The following is a 21,617-nucleotide window of genomic DNA, read 5'->3' as shown; positions in this document are numbered from 1 at the left end:
CATTCACCTGAAGAACAATAAAAATAAAATTAAAAAATAATAATAAATTGCAAACTAGTATAAAATCATAATTAAAAAAATAGATACGCTTGAATTGCATGCATATGGTATTTATATCATATACACCTACACCTCACTTATTGACTGTCTCGTTATCCAACATTTCACATTTACAACAAAAGTAAAAAATCTACTATTGGACTAACTTGTGCATTAATGACGTATACCTTGCAGTAAAGAATGCCAAGTTGCGAGAGAAGAGTAATGCTGGCTGTGGTGGTTAAGGTTACGTGTCAACTTGGCTGGGCCGTGATTCTCAATGGTTTGGCAGTTATGTAAATGATGATGCAGTTTGGAACTTATGTGATGATGTAATTTGGAACTTATGTAATGACATAATTTGGCACTTATGTAATGAAGTAGTCACCCTCGATTTTGTGATCTCATGTGGTCATCCTCTATTTTTGCATAACATCGATTTTCGTATAATGACCAGGTCTTTGGAACCTAACCATGTCAGTAAGTGAGGAGTGGGTGTACTTCTATATATTATACATATGAATAGCCATGAAAAAAGAAAGTATGAAATACATTTCAGTACCTTTTACACTAATTCTTGGCTGTTAGGATATTTAGTCCTTTCCCCCATTTTCTCTTACGTCTTCAAAATAAGAACTAGTCTGTTATCTGCTATGTCAAAAATCCTCTAGCTTATTAGCTGTTCCCTATTTATCTAGCATAAAAATCTTGTTTTTTTTCCTCTATTGCTGATCTTTGTCATCAGAAATAAGAAATTCCTTTATATATCCCAAAACAAACTATCAGAAAAAAAACTTTTGTTTGCTGTCTTACTTATCTAGTGCTTTTATAACAGAAATAGCACAAGTGGATGGCTTTAACAAACAGAAGTTTATTCTCTCACAGTTTAGAAGACTAGAAGTTCAAATTCGGGGTGGCAGTTCCAGGGGAAGTCTTTCTCTCTCTGTCAGCTCCGGGGGAAGATACTTGTCATCAATTTTTCCCCGGTCTAGGAGCTTCTCAGTATAGGGACCCCAGGTCCAAAGGATACACGTGCTCCTGGCTCTTCTTGCTTGGTGGTAATGAGGTCCCTCTCTCTCTCTTCGATTCTCTCCTTTATATTTCAAAAGAGATTGACTCAAGATACAACATAATCCTGTAGCTTGAGTCCTGCCTCATTAACATAACTGCCTCTAATCCTGCCTCATTAACATTATTGATTGATTTACATCATTAACATCATATTGATTTACAACACATAAGATAATCAGATCAGATCACAAAATGGTGGGCAACCACATAATACTGGGAATCATGGCCTATCCAAGTTGACTCACATTTTTGGGGGACACAGTTCAATCCATAACATTTGCTTTTCTAAATTCCCTTCTTTTAGTTACCAGTTTCTTCATTTCAATTTGGCGAAAGCAAACATATTCTCTTCATCGTAGCTTATGCTAGCCTATTTTTCAGCTAGTACCTTGAAGAACAGCACAGTGAAGATGGTTTGTTGGTCTTGAATAAAAAAGCATAAAGTAAAAAGCCACTTAGATCATAATTTATCTTTGAAAATAAGAAACTTAGCTTTTCTAATTTGCAAATAAAAAAGGGTTATAAAGTTATAATAGATAGTAGTCAAATTTGCTATTTGTTTATATAATATATATTTAACAGATTTTGAATTGAAGTTAAATTTATTTAAGATCAACGGTTACTGATTTGAATGTTTAGCTGAATTACAGAGAACATTTTGCAAGGTAATGATGCATATAAGATTGGCCAAGCCTTGGTATTTCATGGTGAGTTATTTAAAGGCTGTCTACATTTTTTTTTATTCTTATTATTAATAAATTATCTGATAAAAGTATATTAAGGATCATCACCAAATATTTGACTGAATATTTAAATGCAAATTAATGTTAATTTGGCCCAAATAAAACTATCTGGTTTAACAACACTGCCATCTACCCAGAGCTGAAACCCCAGTATCCTTTTCTCTCATCTCCTCGTTCCATCATTCATTAAGCACTAGCAAGTGATGTGATTTCTCCAAAATCAAAATGCCTCTCTAAATCATCTTATCTCTAAATTTGGCTACTTAGTTCAAAACTTCATCGTCCCTTAACAGGCTCTTAAATGATCACCATTCTCCAATTTTAACAGCCGTGATAAAGCTGATGGATCCATTTTGATCCGGTGATGGCAAATGGCATGTGTATAACAATAATAATAAACTGCTATTCTTGTATGGTTCTAGGTGTCTTGCATACTCTAACTCATTTAATCAACATTGCTTAGAGAGATGAAATAACAAACTTAAGATCATATATAAAAAGTACCAGAGCTGCAATTCAACCCCTATAAACTTTTTTCACTCCTATAAACTTTTTTACTATATCATAAAGGACTTTACATAGTGGCTATTAGACAAATTTTATGTTGGTTGTTGGATAGATCTTATGTATGTTAGCTTCTTTATAACTCGTTGATACTTTAGCTTTTGATGATTTTTAAACCATCATTTGATGATTTTTGATAATTTATGTAATATATGACAGTGAAACCTGTGAGAGCTGGAACTTGATGAGACTGCCTCGTTTTTCCAGGTCTTGCAAGTTTTCCGCCTTTGACAGGGTGCAGTCTAACCACTTTTGTATCACTCGTTTTAGTGGAAAATATTTGAGTTTTCCTTCTCTGACAAGTTTCCTCTTTACACAATTTCCGGCTTTTACAGGTTTTACTATATTATGTTCAAATTATTGACCAAACCAAACTGTTGCCATTGAGTCAATTCCAACTCATAGTGACCCTTTAGGACAGAGTGGAACTGCCCTATAGAGTTTCCAAGGAGTGGCTGGTAGATTCAAACTGCTGACCTTTTGGTTAGCAGCTGAGCTCTTAACCACTGTGCTACCAGGGTTCTGGAATTATTGACAGACAGTCAGTAATCAAAGAAAAGTTCTTAAATGCCTTGGCCAATCCATCCCATTTATCTCTTAGTTCTTTCATCTGGCATAATTTCTGATGAGAAGGATCTAAGTTAAAATTATAGACAGGTGATAAAATTTCCTAAAGATGATAAAATTATACACCAGAATGATTACACACAGTTTATCTTGCTCATCAGCTGGTTGTGTATACATGATTCCTTTACACAAACTTAAAAACTTGTGAATGTTTCATTTTCCTCATTATAAAACTTCAGGTGATTCTAAAGCAGAACAGAGATTTCAGTTTAACTTTTCCAAATATGTAACCACTGTATTTTGACAATGGCTAAAAAACATTGTGTCAGAATGCATCTATAGGTGTCTATGTATGTGTATACCTGTATGCATGTGTAGGTGAACTTATCATGAAGGATATGATGATATAAAGTCATTTTTGGCCACCTAGGAAGACGGATATTATTAAAGTCATCATAGCATTTATTACTCAAACAGGGAGAGCTTTCAGAGGAAAGGAGGGGGCACTATAAACAAGTATGCTGGGCCAAGAGTCAATATGGGACTTTTATTGGCAAACTAGGGCATACACTCCCCTTAAATGTGCATAAAAATTATAATAAGTAAAAGAAAAAGGGAAATAACAAGAATATTTTAAGATATATTTTATAGAGAAATGGCAAGGAATTATGGAGAATGGTAATAAATAATGATACTGTATCATTCACACTGAACCCTATCCTGTAGGTTCATGAATATTTATACACTTCTCTCTGAAAAATACTTTTCACAACTGAATACATCAAAATACTCTACCGTTTCCTACCCAGTAAACTACCACTACATTCCCTTGTTTTCGTAGGAATTGGATGACTATGTTGATATTCACCACTAAGTCAGAGAAAATGCATATAAGGCACCTCTGGGCTTTGGTTTCTCAAAGTAAGTAGAAAATGAACAACTCTCATCTCTTATTTCTCTCTCTTCTCTTTTTTTTTTTTTTTACTTTCTTCTAATTCTAACAGCAATGCATGTCTCACTTCAACAGCACATCTATTCTAACAGCATTGCAGCTATTAGCCATCATTAATACTACCTAAGTTGATGCTCATTTTGCATTTTCACCTGTAACACAATTCAGGTACCACATTCACAAAATATTGCACGGAAACACAGCAGCAAAAATATAATAGTCACTTCTGTAGTATTTAAGGTCATATCAGCTTCAGTTGTTTCATCTTCATCTTTACACAACTGGTAAATTTTTAAAATCGCCAATGGACAAGTTTTAAAGGAAGTACACCCTATACCATAACATTACCATTTGGAAAAGAATAATATATAATACCTTTCAAGTGAGGGCTATGCACATGCATTCTTTGTAGATGTAGATTTACTGGAACAAATTCTAATGTTTTCTCTCCTTTGCTGCTGCTTGATTTGAAAGAAGACCCTGGATGAAAAACAAAAATTGATTGTTATTAGTAAATAAACAAACGAAAATAACTAAGTAAATAAATACGTGTGTGTGTTGAATTGTAAAATTGGCAGAGAAAAATTTTAATAAGAACTTTAGAAAGATAAACATATCCTGCACTTATGAGTTGCTTTTAGTCTCAGAAATACAATTTTTTTAAAAAAGGCAATTATTCTTATAATAACAACATGCTGCAGAATAGCACAACTTTTTTTCTTCCTTGTTTTAGATGTCAAGATGGTACAGTTAGAAATAAAATAGTTTTACTTATTTTTTTCATCTTTGTCTCTCCTATCCTCATAACAATGATGTTTATTATTATTTTCACGTAACATACATGAAATGCAATTCAGTTTGAGTAAATAAAATTATTGTTTTCACACCTGTTTCCTTGCTCAGTTCTGTCAGAATATCTTGGTACATATTGACCATTTGATCACAGTGACTAAGGACATTTTTCCTTAGATTGTCCCAGTGTGGAGAAAGCTCGCCAAGTTCTTTTATTTCCTGGTTTCTGTTTAGAAGGAAAAGAGGAGAAAGTAAGCCTTAATCAGGGTTGCCAAATTAATAAGAAATTGCTTCACCAATCCTTTTAGGAAAACCCTATGAGCTTATTGGAAAAAAATATCATTTTAACACAAAGGAAAATATCATTAGTTTAGACCACAAGAACATTAAAAAATTCTGTGTGCCAAAAGAGTCAACAAAATTATAGGTCAAATCCACTTACAGAATTTTCACAAAGATTGTAAAGACTTAATATTTTAATAGAGATGTCATTCAGCTTAAAAGCAAACATTAAAACCTCAGCAGAAAGATGGCTAAATTCTAGCTTCAACCATCCAAAATCAAATGATGTGGGAAAGACTATCTGACTAAGTCTGACATTAACCTGAGATACCCACATAATACAGTTTATATCCAATGTAACTGTAAAATTAAAAAACGATAAGCCTAGTTAATAAATACCTATTGCCGTTCAGTCGATTTTAAGTCATAGCGACCCTACAGGACAGAGTAGAACTGCCCCATAGGGTCCCACAGAGTGGCTGGTGGATTCAAACTGCCCACCTTTTGGTTAGCAGCCGAGCTCTTAACCACTGCACCACCAGGGCTCCACAATCTTTATGGAAGCAGACTACCACATATTTCTCCCTCAAAACAGATGGTGGGTTCGAAACCCTGACCTTTCGGTTAGCAGCTGAGCGTTTAAACACTGTGTCACCAGGGCCTCTACTGTTAATAAATAAATGATATAAATTTTTTTTAAATCCACTTAATAAATACATGATAATAAGTATGATTTCATTGGCCTCAATTTCCGTCAAGAAACAATTTGATTAGGTAAATTCTCTATACGTATGTTTTGTCTACTCTTTTTTAAAAGGAAGAGCTAATCATGCCATTTAAATTTTAATTATTAACTTTTATCTAAATCTCTACCCTTTAGCCAAGTGAATTTAAATCATCAGAATGCCTTTTTAAATTATAGTGATAAATGATCTAACATGCTGCATGGTTAGAACTCTTATTCATTTCTGTAACCTTTTACCAACAACATTTTCATGAGGCTAATTTAACCAGGAATAATGAACCTTCTTTCCTATTTTGGCTGTGAAACATGCTAAATACCAAGCTAATAAATTCAGAAGATGTGATATCTTCAACATTCTGTTAAATATAAGAATAATGGATGGTGTGCCAAAATGTGACTTGCATTCAGATGTTTGTAGCTGCCTTTGTTTTGTTTCAATGGGGATGCAATGTAGTATTGTTGCATCTTTCATCTATGGTCGTTACAACTTTTGTGAACATTAATCTCATCCCAGCTTTTCCATAGCTTAGCTTTCATAGCACAATATTAATGGGTGAAGCAGTAATTAACCAGTAGACAATGAGATAAAAAGAGGTTGTGACCAAAGGGGAGTGGGAGGGAAGGTCAAAGAATTGGAGAGTCAGGGTCTCTCTATTCACTCAAATAACCTGTTGCTGCCGAGTTAATTCCGACTCATAATACTGGACATTTAAATCCAGGACAAAACGAGAACAACAACCGATACAAATAAACAAATCCAAAAAGTTGAGATGTCCAAGTCTAGAAGAGTCTGAGCTGTAGATTAAAACTGGGAGCGATAGGAAGTGTGATATATCATCTTACTCAATGTTTGTAACATTTTAGTCTTTACTTCCTGAAAACAGTTGACGTGGGACAATTAGTTAAGTATTCCTGTTTAATACTAATGGGTGCACCATGAGTTTATACTTCGTCGTCTCTGAATCCTTATCAGAAAGAGTAATTAAAGTGAGATGGATGAAGGAAGGGAGCAAAAGTGACAGCGCAAGCCCCGACTGTATTGTGAGACACTGGGGTGTTGTATATCTCCTTGCCTTAGAGAAGTCTGGCAAAATGTGGTCAGAAAACTGATGTTATGCAGGATTAAGCTGGGTGGAGTTCACAGACTGTTGATTAAAATTTGTTGCACTCTTCCAATATGTCACAATTTATATAGAGGAATACACATATGAAATCTGGCATGCACTGTTTGGTTTGTGAAAGGATGGCTCTGAATAGGTACACACTTTGAAAGAGACAAAGAATTAATACATGGTCTCTTTGGATCGAGAAAAGTTAAAATATAGACAAACTATAGGATAAAGATATAGTAAACCAGAGTAGAGCAACAAAAAAGTTATAAAACTACATGGGGCAGAGGAAGACAGTAGCTATAAGTTTTAAAAAAATGAAATAAAGTAAAATAGATAAGAGAAACATACTATGTGTACTAAAATCAATAAACTTTTCAATCAGGAAGCCTAGAGCTATATATTCTTAACTGTATATTTTAAATTTGCTGCTCCGTGAATACAAACTACCTAGTTTAAAAACTTTGCTTTGCATCTTATTCTAGGTTCTCTGGGAAAACAGTCTGAGATCAAGTTTATCTGTTAATGTCAGGCCAGCAAGAGCAAGGTAAGAGGAAGTGATGCAGGAAAGAAGCGAAAGCAGACACCAAGTGGTGCATTACTGAGTTGGACAGACCTTCACAAGAAACCATGGCTGGTTACTTGGTAATGCAGAACATCTCTAAATACGCCATATGGAATGTTTGAACCATGGAAGTTTGTCAGAGGGAGGGCGTTTATATGACAGTTCCTTACCATTGTCTACCTTTCATTGGTAATAATCGATCCTATGGGATATTAGGAAACCCTGGTGGCACTCTGGCTAAGAGCTACAGCTGCTAACCAAAAGGTCAGCAGTTTGAATCCCCCAGGTGCCCCTTGGAAACCCTATGGGGAAGTTCTACTCTGTCCTATAGGGTCGCTATGGGTTGGAATCAACTCGATGGCAGTGGGTTTGGTTTTTTGAGTATGGGACATTAACTTCCTCCACTTTACATTATATCTGGTCCCTCTGGGTAGCTACTGGGGAAGCCAGACACCAGCTGATATACAACTTTCCTGGGTCTGGTCTAGTCAGAAATGGGTGCCACAGCCACTCTGGAGGAACCTTCCACAGTAGGTGCTAATGGAGGCATGCTAAAGACTGGCCTTCGCATTGAACGAGGCTAATGCAACAAGGGATGTTAGGAGATAAGATGACAATGGTGGCAATGTCTGGCGATTTTTACTAAGTGGTCAAAAACTTGAACACACTTAGGGTTGATCCACTGTATAAAAACATAGAAAAACACATAAATTTGGCCCAGGACAGGCAACCTCTTGGGTTTTACGTCCAGATAGGATATATATATATATATATATATACATATGTATCAATTACAATCATCCAAAGACTAGAGAGGTAGCAAGCTAGGCTACAATATCGAACGCTTTGGTTGATCCTTGGGTTCTTAATCACTAACGTCCTCAACCACTTATTCCAGATTTTCTTCATACTCTACCAGTGCTTCAGCTGGTCTGGGTTACTGCTTTGTGGGGTCACCCAGACCTTAATACCTGGAGATTAAAGCTCTTTGTTTCCTTGTTCTTATAGACTATTGGTTGCTTCAATTTTCCATTCACATCTGAGCATGGAGCACCTCTGAGTCCCAAACACATCTCCCTTTGCTCCGATTGTTTAGCAGTAACCCTATCTCCTTATGTTAACGAGTATAGTAATCTCTTACTAACTTTGTTGGTCCATTGTGATAAGGAGCACATAGTGATCAGATGACTGTCACAGTTTCCAGTTCAGAGGAATTCTTACAAGTCCCCTGAAAGAACTGTCCCATCTCCCCACTTCTTAAGGTTGTAAGGAACAGAAGCAGAAATACCACAAGTGAGTCACTGAGATTGATTGTATGAGGGATCCACCCTCATTCTCAGACCTGTGTATTCTAGCTCTTGCACTTATAACATCCTATGTCAGCTATTGGTTTAGCATATACACTTCATCCTGGAGGATAGTACCCCAATCCTAACCCCAATCCTAAGGTTTTTTTCCCAACGCTGGTGCCTTAGCTGAGCCTTTCACTAATAATATAATTCCATTGTTCTATCAGATACGTGACTTTTGAGAGATGGGATATGCGGTGATTATAAGCTCAGTGTTATACACCTTCTTTGCTATACTAAGTGTCCCTTGGTAGGAGCAATGTTATATGTAACACCACATCATCAGCTCAGGCGTTCTGAAAGCTGCCAGATGTGGCTGCTGACAGTGGCACTGTGAGTTGGAAAGGAAAACACATATCCAGAATATGTTTCAACTTAGTAAGGGCAAATTGCTGCCTCCTTCAGGGTAGAAGGGAGCCCTCTTAACTGACTACCCACCAAATAGCTGTTGGGTTTCCCCAAGGAATGGTACCTTATTGTCAGTTTCTGTTGCTGACATTTAACATTTAGCAGTCACAATAGGTATACCACTCTTGGAGGATTAGTCCATATTTTTGGGCCAACGCATAGCTCCCATCCCTGCCACCAAGGCCACTCTCTTTATGAGTCTATTGCACAAACACTGGGTAGCTGAGAAAAGAGGCTAGCTGATATCCAGAGGACAGACAGTGTCCACCTGATTGTAGAGAGCCTCCTCTATAGTATGTACCCTCTGATAGGCACGACTCAAAGACACTTGTGCCCTCTCCTATAAGCCCATCCACATACCTCTTGTCTAGACCTCTTACATCTAATCTTTCAGTCTATTTCTTCCAGGCCCATGAAGAACCATCTAAGCCATTTCCTTTGCCAATGCTCAATATATCTCCATACCTCAAGTCAACTCTTCCTCCAAATGAGATAATAATTAAGCAAACCACTTCTAGATTTTCCATTGAGTGGATTTTCTTCATGACTGAACTTAAGGTCCACCCAAAATATCAAGCTGACCCATCTTTATAGCAATTTGAGTTCTTTCCTCCTCTATGAGTTGTTCATAGTAAAACTCCCATGAATGGACAGCTACTAGGTATGCAGTGCATTGTGACTGATATTCTCTAAAATACATTCAAGTGCATGATGATGTCCAGTTTTAAGACACCCGTAGATACTAGGGCCCTTGTGCTGTACTCCTTCATGTTGCCACATTTATATACATAGGAATGGGCAACAACATTATAATTAAATAGTTGCACAACTTTACTAAGCTTTGGAGTGAATGGCAAAGGCCAAGAGCTGTGTAAATGCATTTTTAACTCACAGGACATAATTTTAAAAATCCTTCTTCTCCATCTATACACATTTTCATTTTTACTTACAGTGACAACAGTTTCTCCTTTCAAAAGTTGTGTCCTTCAATCCTTACCTTTTAACAATATGGACTAATAAGCAACATCCTGATAAATGGAGAAAATTTTGAAGTTGTAAAGGACTTCATTTTACTTGTATCTATAATCAACGCCCATGGAAGCAGCAGTCAAGAAATCAAATGACGCATTGCATTGGGCAAATCTGCTGCAAAAGATCTCTTTAAAGTGTTGAAAAGCAAAGATGTCACCTTGAAGACTAAGGTTCGCTTGAACTAAGCCATGGTGTTTTCAATCACCTCATATGCATGTGCAAGCTGGACGATGAATAAGGAAGATGGAAGAAGAATTGATGCCTTTGAATTGTGGCACTGGAGAAGAATATTGAATACACCATGGACTGCCAAAAAAAACAAACAAATCTGTCTTGGAAGAAGTACCATCAGAATGCTCCTTAGAAGCAAGGACGGCGAGACTATGTCTCACATACTTCGGACATGTTATCAGGAGGGATCAGTCCCAGGAGAAGAACATCATGCTTGGTAGAGTAGAGGGTCAGCGAGAAAGAGGAAGACCCTCAATGAGATGGACTGACATAGTGGCTGCAACAATGGGCTCAGCATAACGATTGTGAGGATGGTGCAGGACCGGGCAGTGTTTCGTTCTGTTGTACATAAGGTCGCTATGAGTTGGAACCTACTTGATAGCATCTAACTGCAACAAATCAAAAATAACAAAAATATTGTTCTGTAACATTCCACCCTCTCAATCCCCTGTTAAATACATACAATCAATTATGAATTCATTCCTTTACTTTCACTAGAGTTTTACCTCTGAAATAAACCTAGCCTATCTCCATCTCCTTCTAATTCTACAGGAATCCAACAGGTTAATACAAGAAGTTTGAGAAGAGAAGACTGCATACTCAAATATTAACAAGTTTAGTTCTCTTATACAGTAAACATTTTTGTCACTTACTGCCATCCATTCCATTTCCCTTTGCTCCCTGCAAAAGTAAAAGGCAAAGCATACAAAATAAATCTCCAAAGGAGACAGATGGCTGCTAATGCCTACTTGAGAAATATCTATCATGTTATGGATCTTGACATTCTAACAGCATAGTATGATATTCTGGGCACTTGAGGAAATATTCATATATATCTCTGGAAATAACCTGATGAAGCACTTTTTGTTTATATGGCTTGTTATGTCAAACACCTTGTTTAAATATTTCAAACACGCTGCTTTTTCTTTTTATTAAAATTGTAAATCCCTGGAGGTCTTTATGATCCTCTGAACTTTCCACAATCCAGAACACACTACTATGCATACAATATGGCTGAAGCACAAATCACTGAATAATATGATAAGAGAATAGGATTTAAAAAACAAAAAGCTCTATGAAGAATAAAGAGAAATAATTGAACAAAAAATGAGTCACAGAGGAACCGGAGACAAAATAGCCAAACCTGCTTAAACTTTTACATATAATGCATAAAACATTGCCAAGAGTATTAAGTAGCTAAATTGTTTTTAAATTTTGTTCCTTACACTCCTGGGGCTGGTGTGCCTAGGAGGAGGAGGAAAGAAGTTGATGAAAAGGAGGACAAGTAAGTTGACAGGTATCGGGCCCCTTCCTTTACTTCTCTTTACTCCACCAGAGAAGTTCTAACTTTATCTCCTTCATTTATATCGGAATTCTGAGTAAAATTCTGTTTAGAATATGTTTCTGCTGCAATCAGCCCATCAATCAATACATCAAGGTTTAAAACCATCCAAATAGAAAATTATGAGAACAGAAGAAAGTTTAGCTTCTATTTAAAGCTTCAACTTAAAACAGAGTTCTAAAGCCTACTAATGATGTATTCAAGGGTGAGTTACAACATGGGGCAAATTTGGTTTGAGCCTGTGAGAACTGTCTTACTCATCTTCTTGTTCCAACACAGTTGCTGGCCCATGGGAGGTTCTCAACATAGGCTGCTTGACAGAGCACATTTTTGCTCTTAGATGTTTCTGATATTTGGGCTAGAGTAAGAATATAGACTAATCCTGAAGTAGAGTGTTGAACCCTGCCCAAATTCAAACGAATAGATAGCATGGATAAATGAGACATTATTGAGTCCTCTGACCTTATATATCTTGGTCTGTAACCCGAGACTGAGCAAGTCTTCCTTTGTTGTTTTTGTTGTTAGGTGCCCTCAAGTCAATTCTGACTCATAGTGACCCTATGTACAACAGAATGAAACACTGCCCCGTCCTGCACTATTCTCGCAGTCATTGTTATGCTTGAGCTCATTGTTCAGACAGATTAGACAAAGTTTTCCTTAGGGCCATAGAAAGATTTGCAGAATTTATCTAAACATAGCATTTCCTACTATGTGGCAATTCTTTCCCCACAAAGATTTCTCTCTGCTTCATATATAAGCAGTGGGGGTAGTGGAGACATCTAACATATAGTGTAAGCTCTTTTACGGTCTTTTATCCTTTTTACCCAGTTTTCCAATACTCTGCTGACTCCTTCAAAAGAGAAACGACTACAGAGATGCTAAGTTTTCTAAGGGATCTACGCAGGAGATTTTTCTAGCTCTGTGACTAAAGCCCCATACAGGAGCATCTATTTTATTAGAAAGGAGCCCTGGTTGGTCATGGTTAAGTGCTTGGCTGCTAACTGAAAGGTTGGCAGTTTGAACCCGTCCACCATCTCCGCAGGAGAAAAGACCTGGCCATCTACTTCTGTAAGATTACAGCCAAGAAAACCCTGTGGGACTATTCTATTCTGTCACTTTCAGTCACTATGAGTCGAAATGGACTCGATGGCACCTAACAACAGCAACACTTTATTAGAAGTGTGAACACACAAAGACAAACTTTAAAACCTGAGAAGAATAGTTAATTCATTTACAAGAATGAATAAGACTAAACAACCAGATGAAAATGTATTTACCAATGGATATGACCCAGTAAGAAAGATATTAAAATGTTATTTTAGATTGTTATTAAGTAAATAGAGATTCTTTCCCCACAGTGAGTTCTAGGGCATTATTTTGTAGAATAAATATAGTTATACAATTTAAACAGAGCCTTTTGTTGGTAATCACCTCTAAAACCATACGCGGGGGTACGCAGGTGGGCAGTTTAATAGCCAAGCTGCTTTCATTCCTTAAGCTAAATTAGACCTTAAATCAAACCCAAAAGAAGTCATTAAAAAAAGGTACCTACCAGGACAAAAAGAATTAAATACTAAGTAGTCAGTGAAGAATAGACAACATAAATGACTGGTGTGTGGCTTCAATTTCATAAAGTGGTTGGGTGACACCATAAAACTGAGCAAAGTTCAACTGTTGGATGTCAAGTTGCACAGAATGTTCAAACCACAATTCAAACTGCCTGCACTCTAACCCTATGGGAATAAAAATTGCATCCATGAATCATAAGCGTTTTTAAAAAATGCATTTTTTTTTTAAAATGACAATGTGGTTGATGTTGCAATCCACGAGCCACTGTTTCACTGAAAAATGACTGGACATTCTGAGTGGTCATTCACTCAATCATTAGAATATGGTCTTATTTTCACTTGACATTAAAATGAGGGGTTATTGTGTTGTACACCTTAGACACTGAATAAGGTTTTAAATTATATGCAAAGACTAAGAATTGGAACACAGTTATATAGGATTTAATGGTAATCACAGAATCTGTATCTGTTAAACAGCCAGATTCTATAATTTAATTTTAGATAACTGCATTAGAAGAAACGAGGAATAATAAGCACTTCTAGTACCAGCTTAAAAGCCTACGTTGTATTCCTGATAGAGGTGAATTGGTGTTTATTTACTTCTAAGTAACATCTTGTTTACCCTTAATAGTTTCTTTATTTTGAAGTTACCAAGCATGGCTGACATTTATCTTTTTAATATCTTAAGCCTTGGTGCTCTATTGTTGTTTAAAGTAGTGGCATGCTGTCTGAGGTTCTCTCCCAAATCTGTATGTATTAATTATATGCCTTTTCGTTCTGGGTAATCATGAAAATTACAAACTGTAGTTGAAAGGCTGGTAAAGCAAGACAGTATGTAGCACTCTAATCACCTCTCCATTATTCTGCTCACACGTTCAGAAACTGCAAACATTTGTAGGTAATAATTCTTCTAATTCCCACCCTTGGACCTGTAGTACAGCTATCACCCACTTAAGGTACATAGATAGATGGAATTCAGGAGGCTAGATTGGATGCTCTGTGTAATGCTTGGCAATGGCACTCTTTGATCAATTCTTATCCCCAACTTTTGAACAATCACAGTTACCTTTGCATAGAATACAATTCTTCATTTGATTCTCATAACAATCTTCACATATAATTGTTCCATTGCTGCTCTAAATACATTTAGTTCCTGAGTTTCACTAGCCACATTTCAATTATTCAATAACCACATGAACATTTTCATCATCACAGAAAGTTCTGTTGGACAACTCTACTCTAGACAGACAGAAGGATGTGACTGAGAGGTGAAATGACTTGTCAAGAGGCAGAGCCAGGACTTGTACCTAAGTCTTGCCACTGCAAATCCCCTTCTCTATTTTAATTCCTTGTGAGAACAGTTTTTCCTGATAAATTATACCTCAATAGGAGGAAAAGAAAGGAATCTCCTACCTGAAGGACTAATTTGAATATAACTTCCACCCAGATCAACAGAGAGCAGATTGAAATATTTTCCCCAAATGTGCACTTACCAGACAGTCTTGTCTACCATAACTGCTGGAATGTCGAATACCAAAAATAATGTGTATTTATTTTCTATTCATTTAACATAATGAGCAGAGCTTATTATATGTTAAGCACTGTTCTAAGCACAAGGAGCCCTGGTGGCAGAATGGTTAAGCACTCAGGTGCCAAAAAGTTCTGCAGTTCTAACCCACCAGCTGCTCTATGGAAGAAAGATGTGGCAGTCTGCTTTCATAAAGATTACAGCCTTGGAAACGCTATGGGGCAGTTCTACTCTGTCCTAGAGAGTCACTATGAGTCAGAGCCAACTTGATGGCAATGGGTTTTGGTTTTAGTTCTAAGCACTTTACAAATATTAACTCATTCGCTGTTCAGAACAATCTTTTGAAGAAGTTGCTATTTTTATACTCATTTTACATATCAGAAAACTGAGGCCCCAAAAGTTAAATAATTTACCTAAGGTCATCTAGCTGGTGAGTGTCAAAGCTGAGGTTAAACCCAGGAGGTCTAGCTTTGTAGCTCATGCTTTAAACTGCTATTAGAAATAATACAATTCTTCTCCCACTAGAAATCACAGCATAGAGCATAGATCACTTTACTACCGATATGAATTTTTTTTTCTTCTATCTTTTGCCTGTTGTGGTTGTTCTTAGGTACCTTCAAGTCAAGTTTTGACTCATAGTGACCCCATGTGTTACAGAGTAGAACTGCCCATAGGGTTTTCCAAGCTGTGATCTTTACAGTAGCAAATCACCAGGTCGTCCTCCCATGGAGCTGTTGCATGGGTTCGAACCACCAACATTTCTGTTAGCAGCCAAGTGCTTAACCATTGCACCACCAGGGCTAGAAAGCTTGAAGTCAGCCTTCTCATTCTCCACATTAAATTCCAATAGACAAAAGAAAGGAGGGTATTATGTTACTGTAGCTCTTCTTTTTAAAATTACAGATGCCATTACTGATTATCCTAGATTAGTGAGGTCTAATAGAACTTTCTGTGATAATGGAAATGCTCTATATCTGTCCTACTCAATAGCGTGGCTACTAGCCACATGCAGCTATTAAGCACTTTAAATGTGACTGATGTGAGTAAGAAACTCAATTTTAAATTTTATTTAATTTCAATTAATTTAAACTTACATTTAAATAGCCACATATGGCTATGGCTACCATATTGGAAAACAGAATTTTAGATAGTTCAGCTAAGAGTCAATGAGGTCTTCTTTTTTCTTTAAACCTGGTGCTCTCCCACTATTTCCTACATCAATGAATTATACTTAACCATTCATTTATGCAGGACAAAATTATTGAGTCACCCTTGACACGTTACCTCTAAAAGTAATCCATCACCACGTCCAATTGATTTAAGCTCTTTTTAAAAAATCTCAAATGTATGCACATTTATCCATTTCACCCATCTTCTTCCTGGTCCAAGCCACTATTATCATTAGCTTAGACAACAAGATATCCCCTAAATGGTTTTTTTCCCTCCACGTTTGCCTCACTTTTTCTGGATGTAATCATGTTGTCCTATGTTAACAATTTGTGAATTTTTTTCCATTGTCTTTAGGAAAAATATTATATTACTGAGTGCTTACTATATGCTGCATACTATTTTAGATTCCAGGAATAGTACAAACAACAAAATTGACAAGTTCTTCCTTTAATGTGGACCGGAAGGCCCTAACTAATCTGCAGCCCAGCTATCATTACAAGATTCCAAGATATCTGAGTTCTAGACATAGCAGCCTTGTGGGTAGAAGGCATTCCCAGTCTGCTTTTCTGCCTAGTGGGAATTTGTGGTACAGTCTAGTGAACTTATCTATGGGGTGTGCCAGGTTAGTAAGTCAAAAAAAGAGTAAAATAAGTTACACACTCAGTTTTGTGTCTAAAACATTACCAAAATTTAACTGCGATGGAAACCAGCAACAGTAACAGCCTTGACATATTGCGTACCAACTATGTGCGTCGCTCTTTACATAAATGATAAGAGTAGTTACTACATATTAAAGGCCTAGGCATGTATGAACTAGGTATTTTTCATCAGCAGTTTATTTTAAACTTCATAATAATCCTTTTCAGTTATTAGTTAATCCTTTTTTCACAGTTGAGAAAACTGAAGATTACAATAATTAGGTAAACTGCACACGCCAGATGGCCAATAAGTGTGCTTAGGAGAGCCAGGTTTAAAATCCAACCCAAGACTACACACACACACACACACACACACACACACACGCACACACACACAAACACACACACACAAACACACATACACACACACAAACACACATACACACACACAAACACACACACACACAAACACACATACACACACACACACACAAACACACACACACACACACACACACACACACACCCCAAGGCAACAAACAAAACAAAAACCTACAGTCTTGAGTGCTAGACTCTCCTGATCACTCATTTAATTTCTATATTATCTCTGTAAGACAAATGATGATGTTATTATATAAGTTTTAAAAAATAAAACAATGGAAAGATTACATAATTTTGTACAAATTGTAAGTATGTACACCAAGTAGCAGATATAAGTTTTGCACTCAGGTCTACAATGATTTAAACTGTGTGTTTTTATCATTGCGATACACTCTCCCTACTCAATCCATTTGAAATAAAGAATCCTGGTGCAATAGGACAAAAATGTGCTTCTGAATAAGTTTTGTTGTATTCTGTCCTGTGAGTATATTGTAACACCCAAACAGCAAAATAAAATACATAGTTCTATTGCCAGCTTGGTAGTACTAAGCGCTCTACAGGACATCTCATTAAATGATACCAAAAATCCATAATGTTGAACTTAATGGCACACAGCATCTGCCCTCAGTACTAGGAGCTGGTAGGGCAAACGCACTTTACATGATAAATTACATACCACATGGTAATCCAACTGTGCATCAACATTGCATAAAGAAAAATGAACAAAGGAAGTAAAACTAATAAGATGAGTCAACAGTGGAGTCCTAATGTGATTATTTCTTATCCATCTTTTCGGATCTGTAGGACTGGATTATTCTCACAGAGCAAGCAAGAGACACAGAAAGAAGCACAAAGAGGAAGAGACAACAAAAACATGTGTGAGATTCATCAGTTAGAGGTTTATTTGAATCACATGAGATTTAAACAAAGTGGCTGGCTTCCTATAGCCTTCCCCAGTAATCAGTGTTTCTATAAGATCAGTAAAGATTTTCAGTGTGCCCTTATTTTACCCACGTATGCAAATGTAGATAGACTTCTCAAGAGGACTGTGCATCAGCCCTGGTAAAGAGAACAAAATATAAGATGAGGCTGGAGAAGTAGGTAGGCATGAGATCATGCTTGTCTTGTAGGATATATCAAGGGGAAACTTTCTCTGGGTAAATCTATTCTTAAAAAAAAATCCATAAATTATATTTCAGAAGCAAATCATATATTGACAGGTTGGGTTACTATAAAATCCTACTGCATACTATAAATTTGAGGATGTTTGTGAAATAGAATTGAACTGGATATATCCCATTTAAATTTATAATGTATACTTTTAACATTTAAAAATTATAGCGCTATCAGTTTGAAATAAAAAGAATTTTTTTTTATGATAATAAAAAAAAAATCCTCAAGATAACGTACAAGTTCAGAAAGCTAAATAACTTCTGTTTTCTTCTGGTGTCCCTAGGTGATGAAATGGTCAACATGCTTGGCTGCTGACCAAAAGGTTGGAGGTTCGAGTTCCCCCAGAAGCATCTTGGAAAAAAAGTCTGGTGATCTACTTCTGAAAAAATAAATCCTTTAAACTCTATGAAGCACAATTCTACTTTGACACGTGGGGTAACCATGAGTCAGAATCAGCTCGATGGCAACTGGTTTTTTGTTTGTTCTGTTTTTTATAGAATACTGTTTAGAAAACCAATTCAATAGTATACAAAAATATTTTAGTAAATATGTAGAACATATCTCTAAAACATACTCCCTGTGTAGCAACGATTTCAAAGCTGGGATTTCAAAGGATCTTACTGACCATCCTTTTCATATATAAGTATGCACTATGTTCAAGAAATAGATTTAAGATGTGAATATATATCTAGATATACTTAAGGAGCCCTGGTGGCACAGTGGTTAAAAGTGCAGGGCTGCTAACCACCAGCTCCATGGGAGAAGGACGTATAGCAGTCTGCTTCCATAGAGATTTACAGCCTTGGAAACCCTATGGAGTCACTGTGAGTCAAAATTGACCTGACTGCAGTGGGTTTTTGGCTTTTGGGGGGTAGATATATTTATGATACCCTATGGCTCTTAAATACAGAATACTTGAAATACTTAGTGATAAAAAATACGTGATTGTCTCCACTGATACGTAATTTTTATTACCATGAGTTTAGCATATGTACAGCATTTAAAAACTGTAATATCTAAGACAAACCATGCACATTCTATCAAAGAAGTGGCAACAAAACTTTTATTTAAAGTTTATACGTCCCAAACCCTATCACATTTTCTATACTAAAGTATTTTTTATCAATCATTTTATATGTTGTTCATAAAAATGTTTCATCTGCATAATATACGTGTTATGTACATTATGTATTTTATAAGAAAAAATTTTCATTGTTATGGAATATTCTTATTCTTTCCTCTAAACTCCCAACACTCTCTGCCAGAAACTGTCTCCCTCTTCCTACCTCTTGGATCAACGAAGATAAGTGTGTAGAGCAATTAAGGGACTGAACTAAACCAAATCACACCCATTGCCATTGAGTTGATTCTAGCTCACAGCAATCAAAGGAAGCAGGGGAAGAACAGAAAAATATAAGATATCAATCAAATTAATTATTTTCTGGGGAGTTTTATTGGCTATGAGGTTCATTTTCAATTAAATATTTCTAGGTATTTCTGTAAAATCTTGTATGTTATAAAAGGTTTTCAAACATCACTTATGGTATAGGAATTTATACTTGTTTGATAAAGTCAAACACTGTATTGCCACTAGTATCTCTCAGCTAAACATGTATGTGTGCACACCAAAACTTAATACAGCTGTCATGGAGCTTCAGATATATAGGTACCATCATTTTATCTAGCAACTAACATATTTCAATGTAGACTGAGCATAGCCAGAAAACCTTTGAAGTAGTGCAAAATCTGAAGAAAATATTCAACATAAACAAAATATGTGGCAGCATTAAAACAACCTATCAGATTTTATTGGTGGCAGTTTGGCAAGACCTACATAACTTGTTTGCGCTCAAGTATGAAGCACTATAAAGTTTGAAACACGTAAACATAGGCAAAGACCCTTCTACACGCACGCACACACATATTTAGGATCCCTGAGGTATCTTCAACATGTCACCCTCCTTTTCCTTCTATTATAATAATTCCATAGTCTCTTTTTCTCTATCCTGTTAGTACGCTAGATCAAAAAAAGTGGTGTCTTTTTCAATGCTGAATTCTTTATGTATCATGATTATGGAATACGGAAGGAAGGTGCTATATAGTGAGTTCTTTATGAGCAACTTTCCCCTCTTACCTTTTCAGCGCATAATTCCAATACAGTTTGCAAGAAGTTAAATATTAAACTGTCTGCAGAATATGCCTACTGGAAATAAGCATTTTATAACATTTTCAGTCAGATCACATGAGCCTGCCATGTGAGCCACGGATTTTAAAAAAGTGAGGCTGTAGGCAGAAAGTTCGTTAACAGACTGGTACACTATCACAAGCAAGAAATGATGATGGTTGAGATTACAGTAGAAGTGAAGATGTAAAAATGTGAATGGGTTTGAGAGAAATTGTGGAATTAGAATGATCAGCAATTAATACTTGAATGTGGATAGATGCAGAGACACAAAAGACAACAGGATATGTTCCGTGTTTCTACGTTGAGCTGTTGGCCAGACAGTAGCATTGTTTACGGAGATAGGGATCAATTGAAGGAGATAATTTGAAGGGAAAGAGATGAGTTAAGTTTTAGGCATGTTGAGGTTGAGGTCACTGTGATACATCTAAGTAGAAACATTAGTAGGCAATTAGGTAGAGGTATCTGGAGTTCAGAAGACAAGTAAAAGTTGGAGGATTTAGAAAACAACAACATGTAGATAACAATGGACACATGGGACTGGATGTGACAAATCACACAGAATATAGAGGGAGAGTCAAGGGGATTTAGGCGTAAGCACGTAAAGAAAACAACCATCAAGGGATGGATAGAATGAGAAGAGTCTACTATGGATACAGAGAAGGTATGGCAGGAAAGATCACTTGAATAACAGGGAAATGTGGACCGACAGCAGCTGATGAAACAGTTTCAACAAGCAGTTGAATACTGCTGAGGGGCCAAAAAATGAAGTCTAAAGAGTGTTCATTGGATTTAACAACATAGAAATCACTGGGAAATTTAGCATGTAACTTCCTCAATCCTCAACAGATCAAATAGCAATAAAAAAGACAGACAGATAGAGAAACGGAAAGAGAGAAACAGAGAGATAGAGGAGATAGAGAACATTTATTGAGAATATAAGTAATATAATAATTATGATCATTTAAATCCACAGAAATCATAAAAACTTGTTATATCCCAAACAGAGAATGTATTTTTTTATATATTCATGAAGTATTTCAGCGGAAAAGTTATATATAAATTGCAAGGAAACCTAAATATAAAACTAGAAATTAATTAAAAAATTTAGACCCAGGGAAAAAATAAAATCTCTAACATCTTCAAAAATAAACATTTCTAAATAACAAGGATGAAATAAAACTAA

The 21,617-nt window shown here is 36.2% G+C and overlaps 1 protein-coding gene across 10 annotated transcripts in view; it reads right to left on the bottom strand.

The window, feature by feature from the left end:
* INPP4B (inositol polyphosphate-4-phosphatase type II B) overlaps window positions 1-21,617 on the bottom strand; it is a 961,283-nt gene that overhangs the window by 233,596 nt on the left and 706,070 nt on the right. For all 10 annotated transcript variants that reach the window (XM_023739719.1, XM_023739717.1, XM_023739718.1 and 7 more), the window contains 2 exons: window positions 4,824-4,954; window positions 4,312-4,416 (listed from right to left, as the gene is read on the bottom strand). In XM_023739719.1, the coding sequence (XP_023595487.1) occupies window positions 4,312-4,416; window positions 4,824-4,954 (236 nt within the window). The remainder of the gene's footprint in view (window positions 1-4,311; window positions 4,417-4,823; window positions 4,955-21,617) is intronic.

The sequence above is a fragment of the Trichechus manatus genome, unplaced genomic scaffold, assembly GCF_000243295.1.
Source record: "Trichechus manatus latirostris isolate Lorelei unplaced genomic scaffold, TriManLat1.0 scaffold00139, whole genome shotgun sequence".
Taxonomy (NCBI): Eukaryota; Metazoa; Chordata; class Mammalia; order Sirenia; family Trichechidae; genus Trichechus; species Trichechus manatus.
This window is presented reverse-complemented; position numbering and strand designations above follow the sequence as displayed.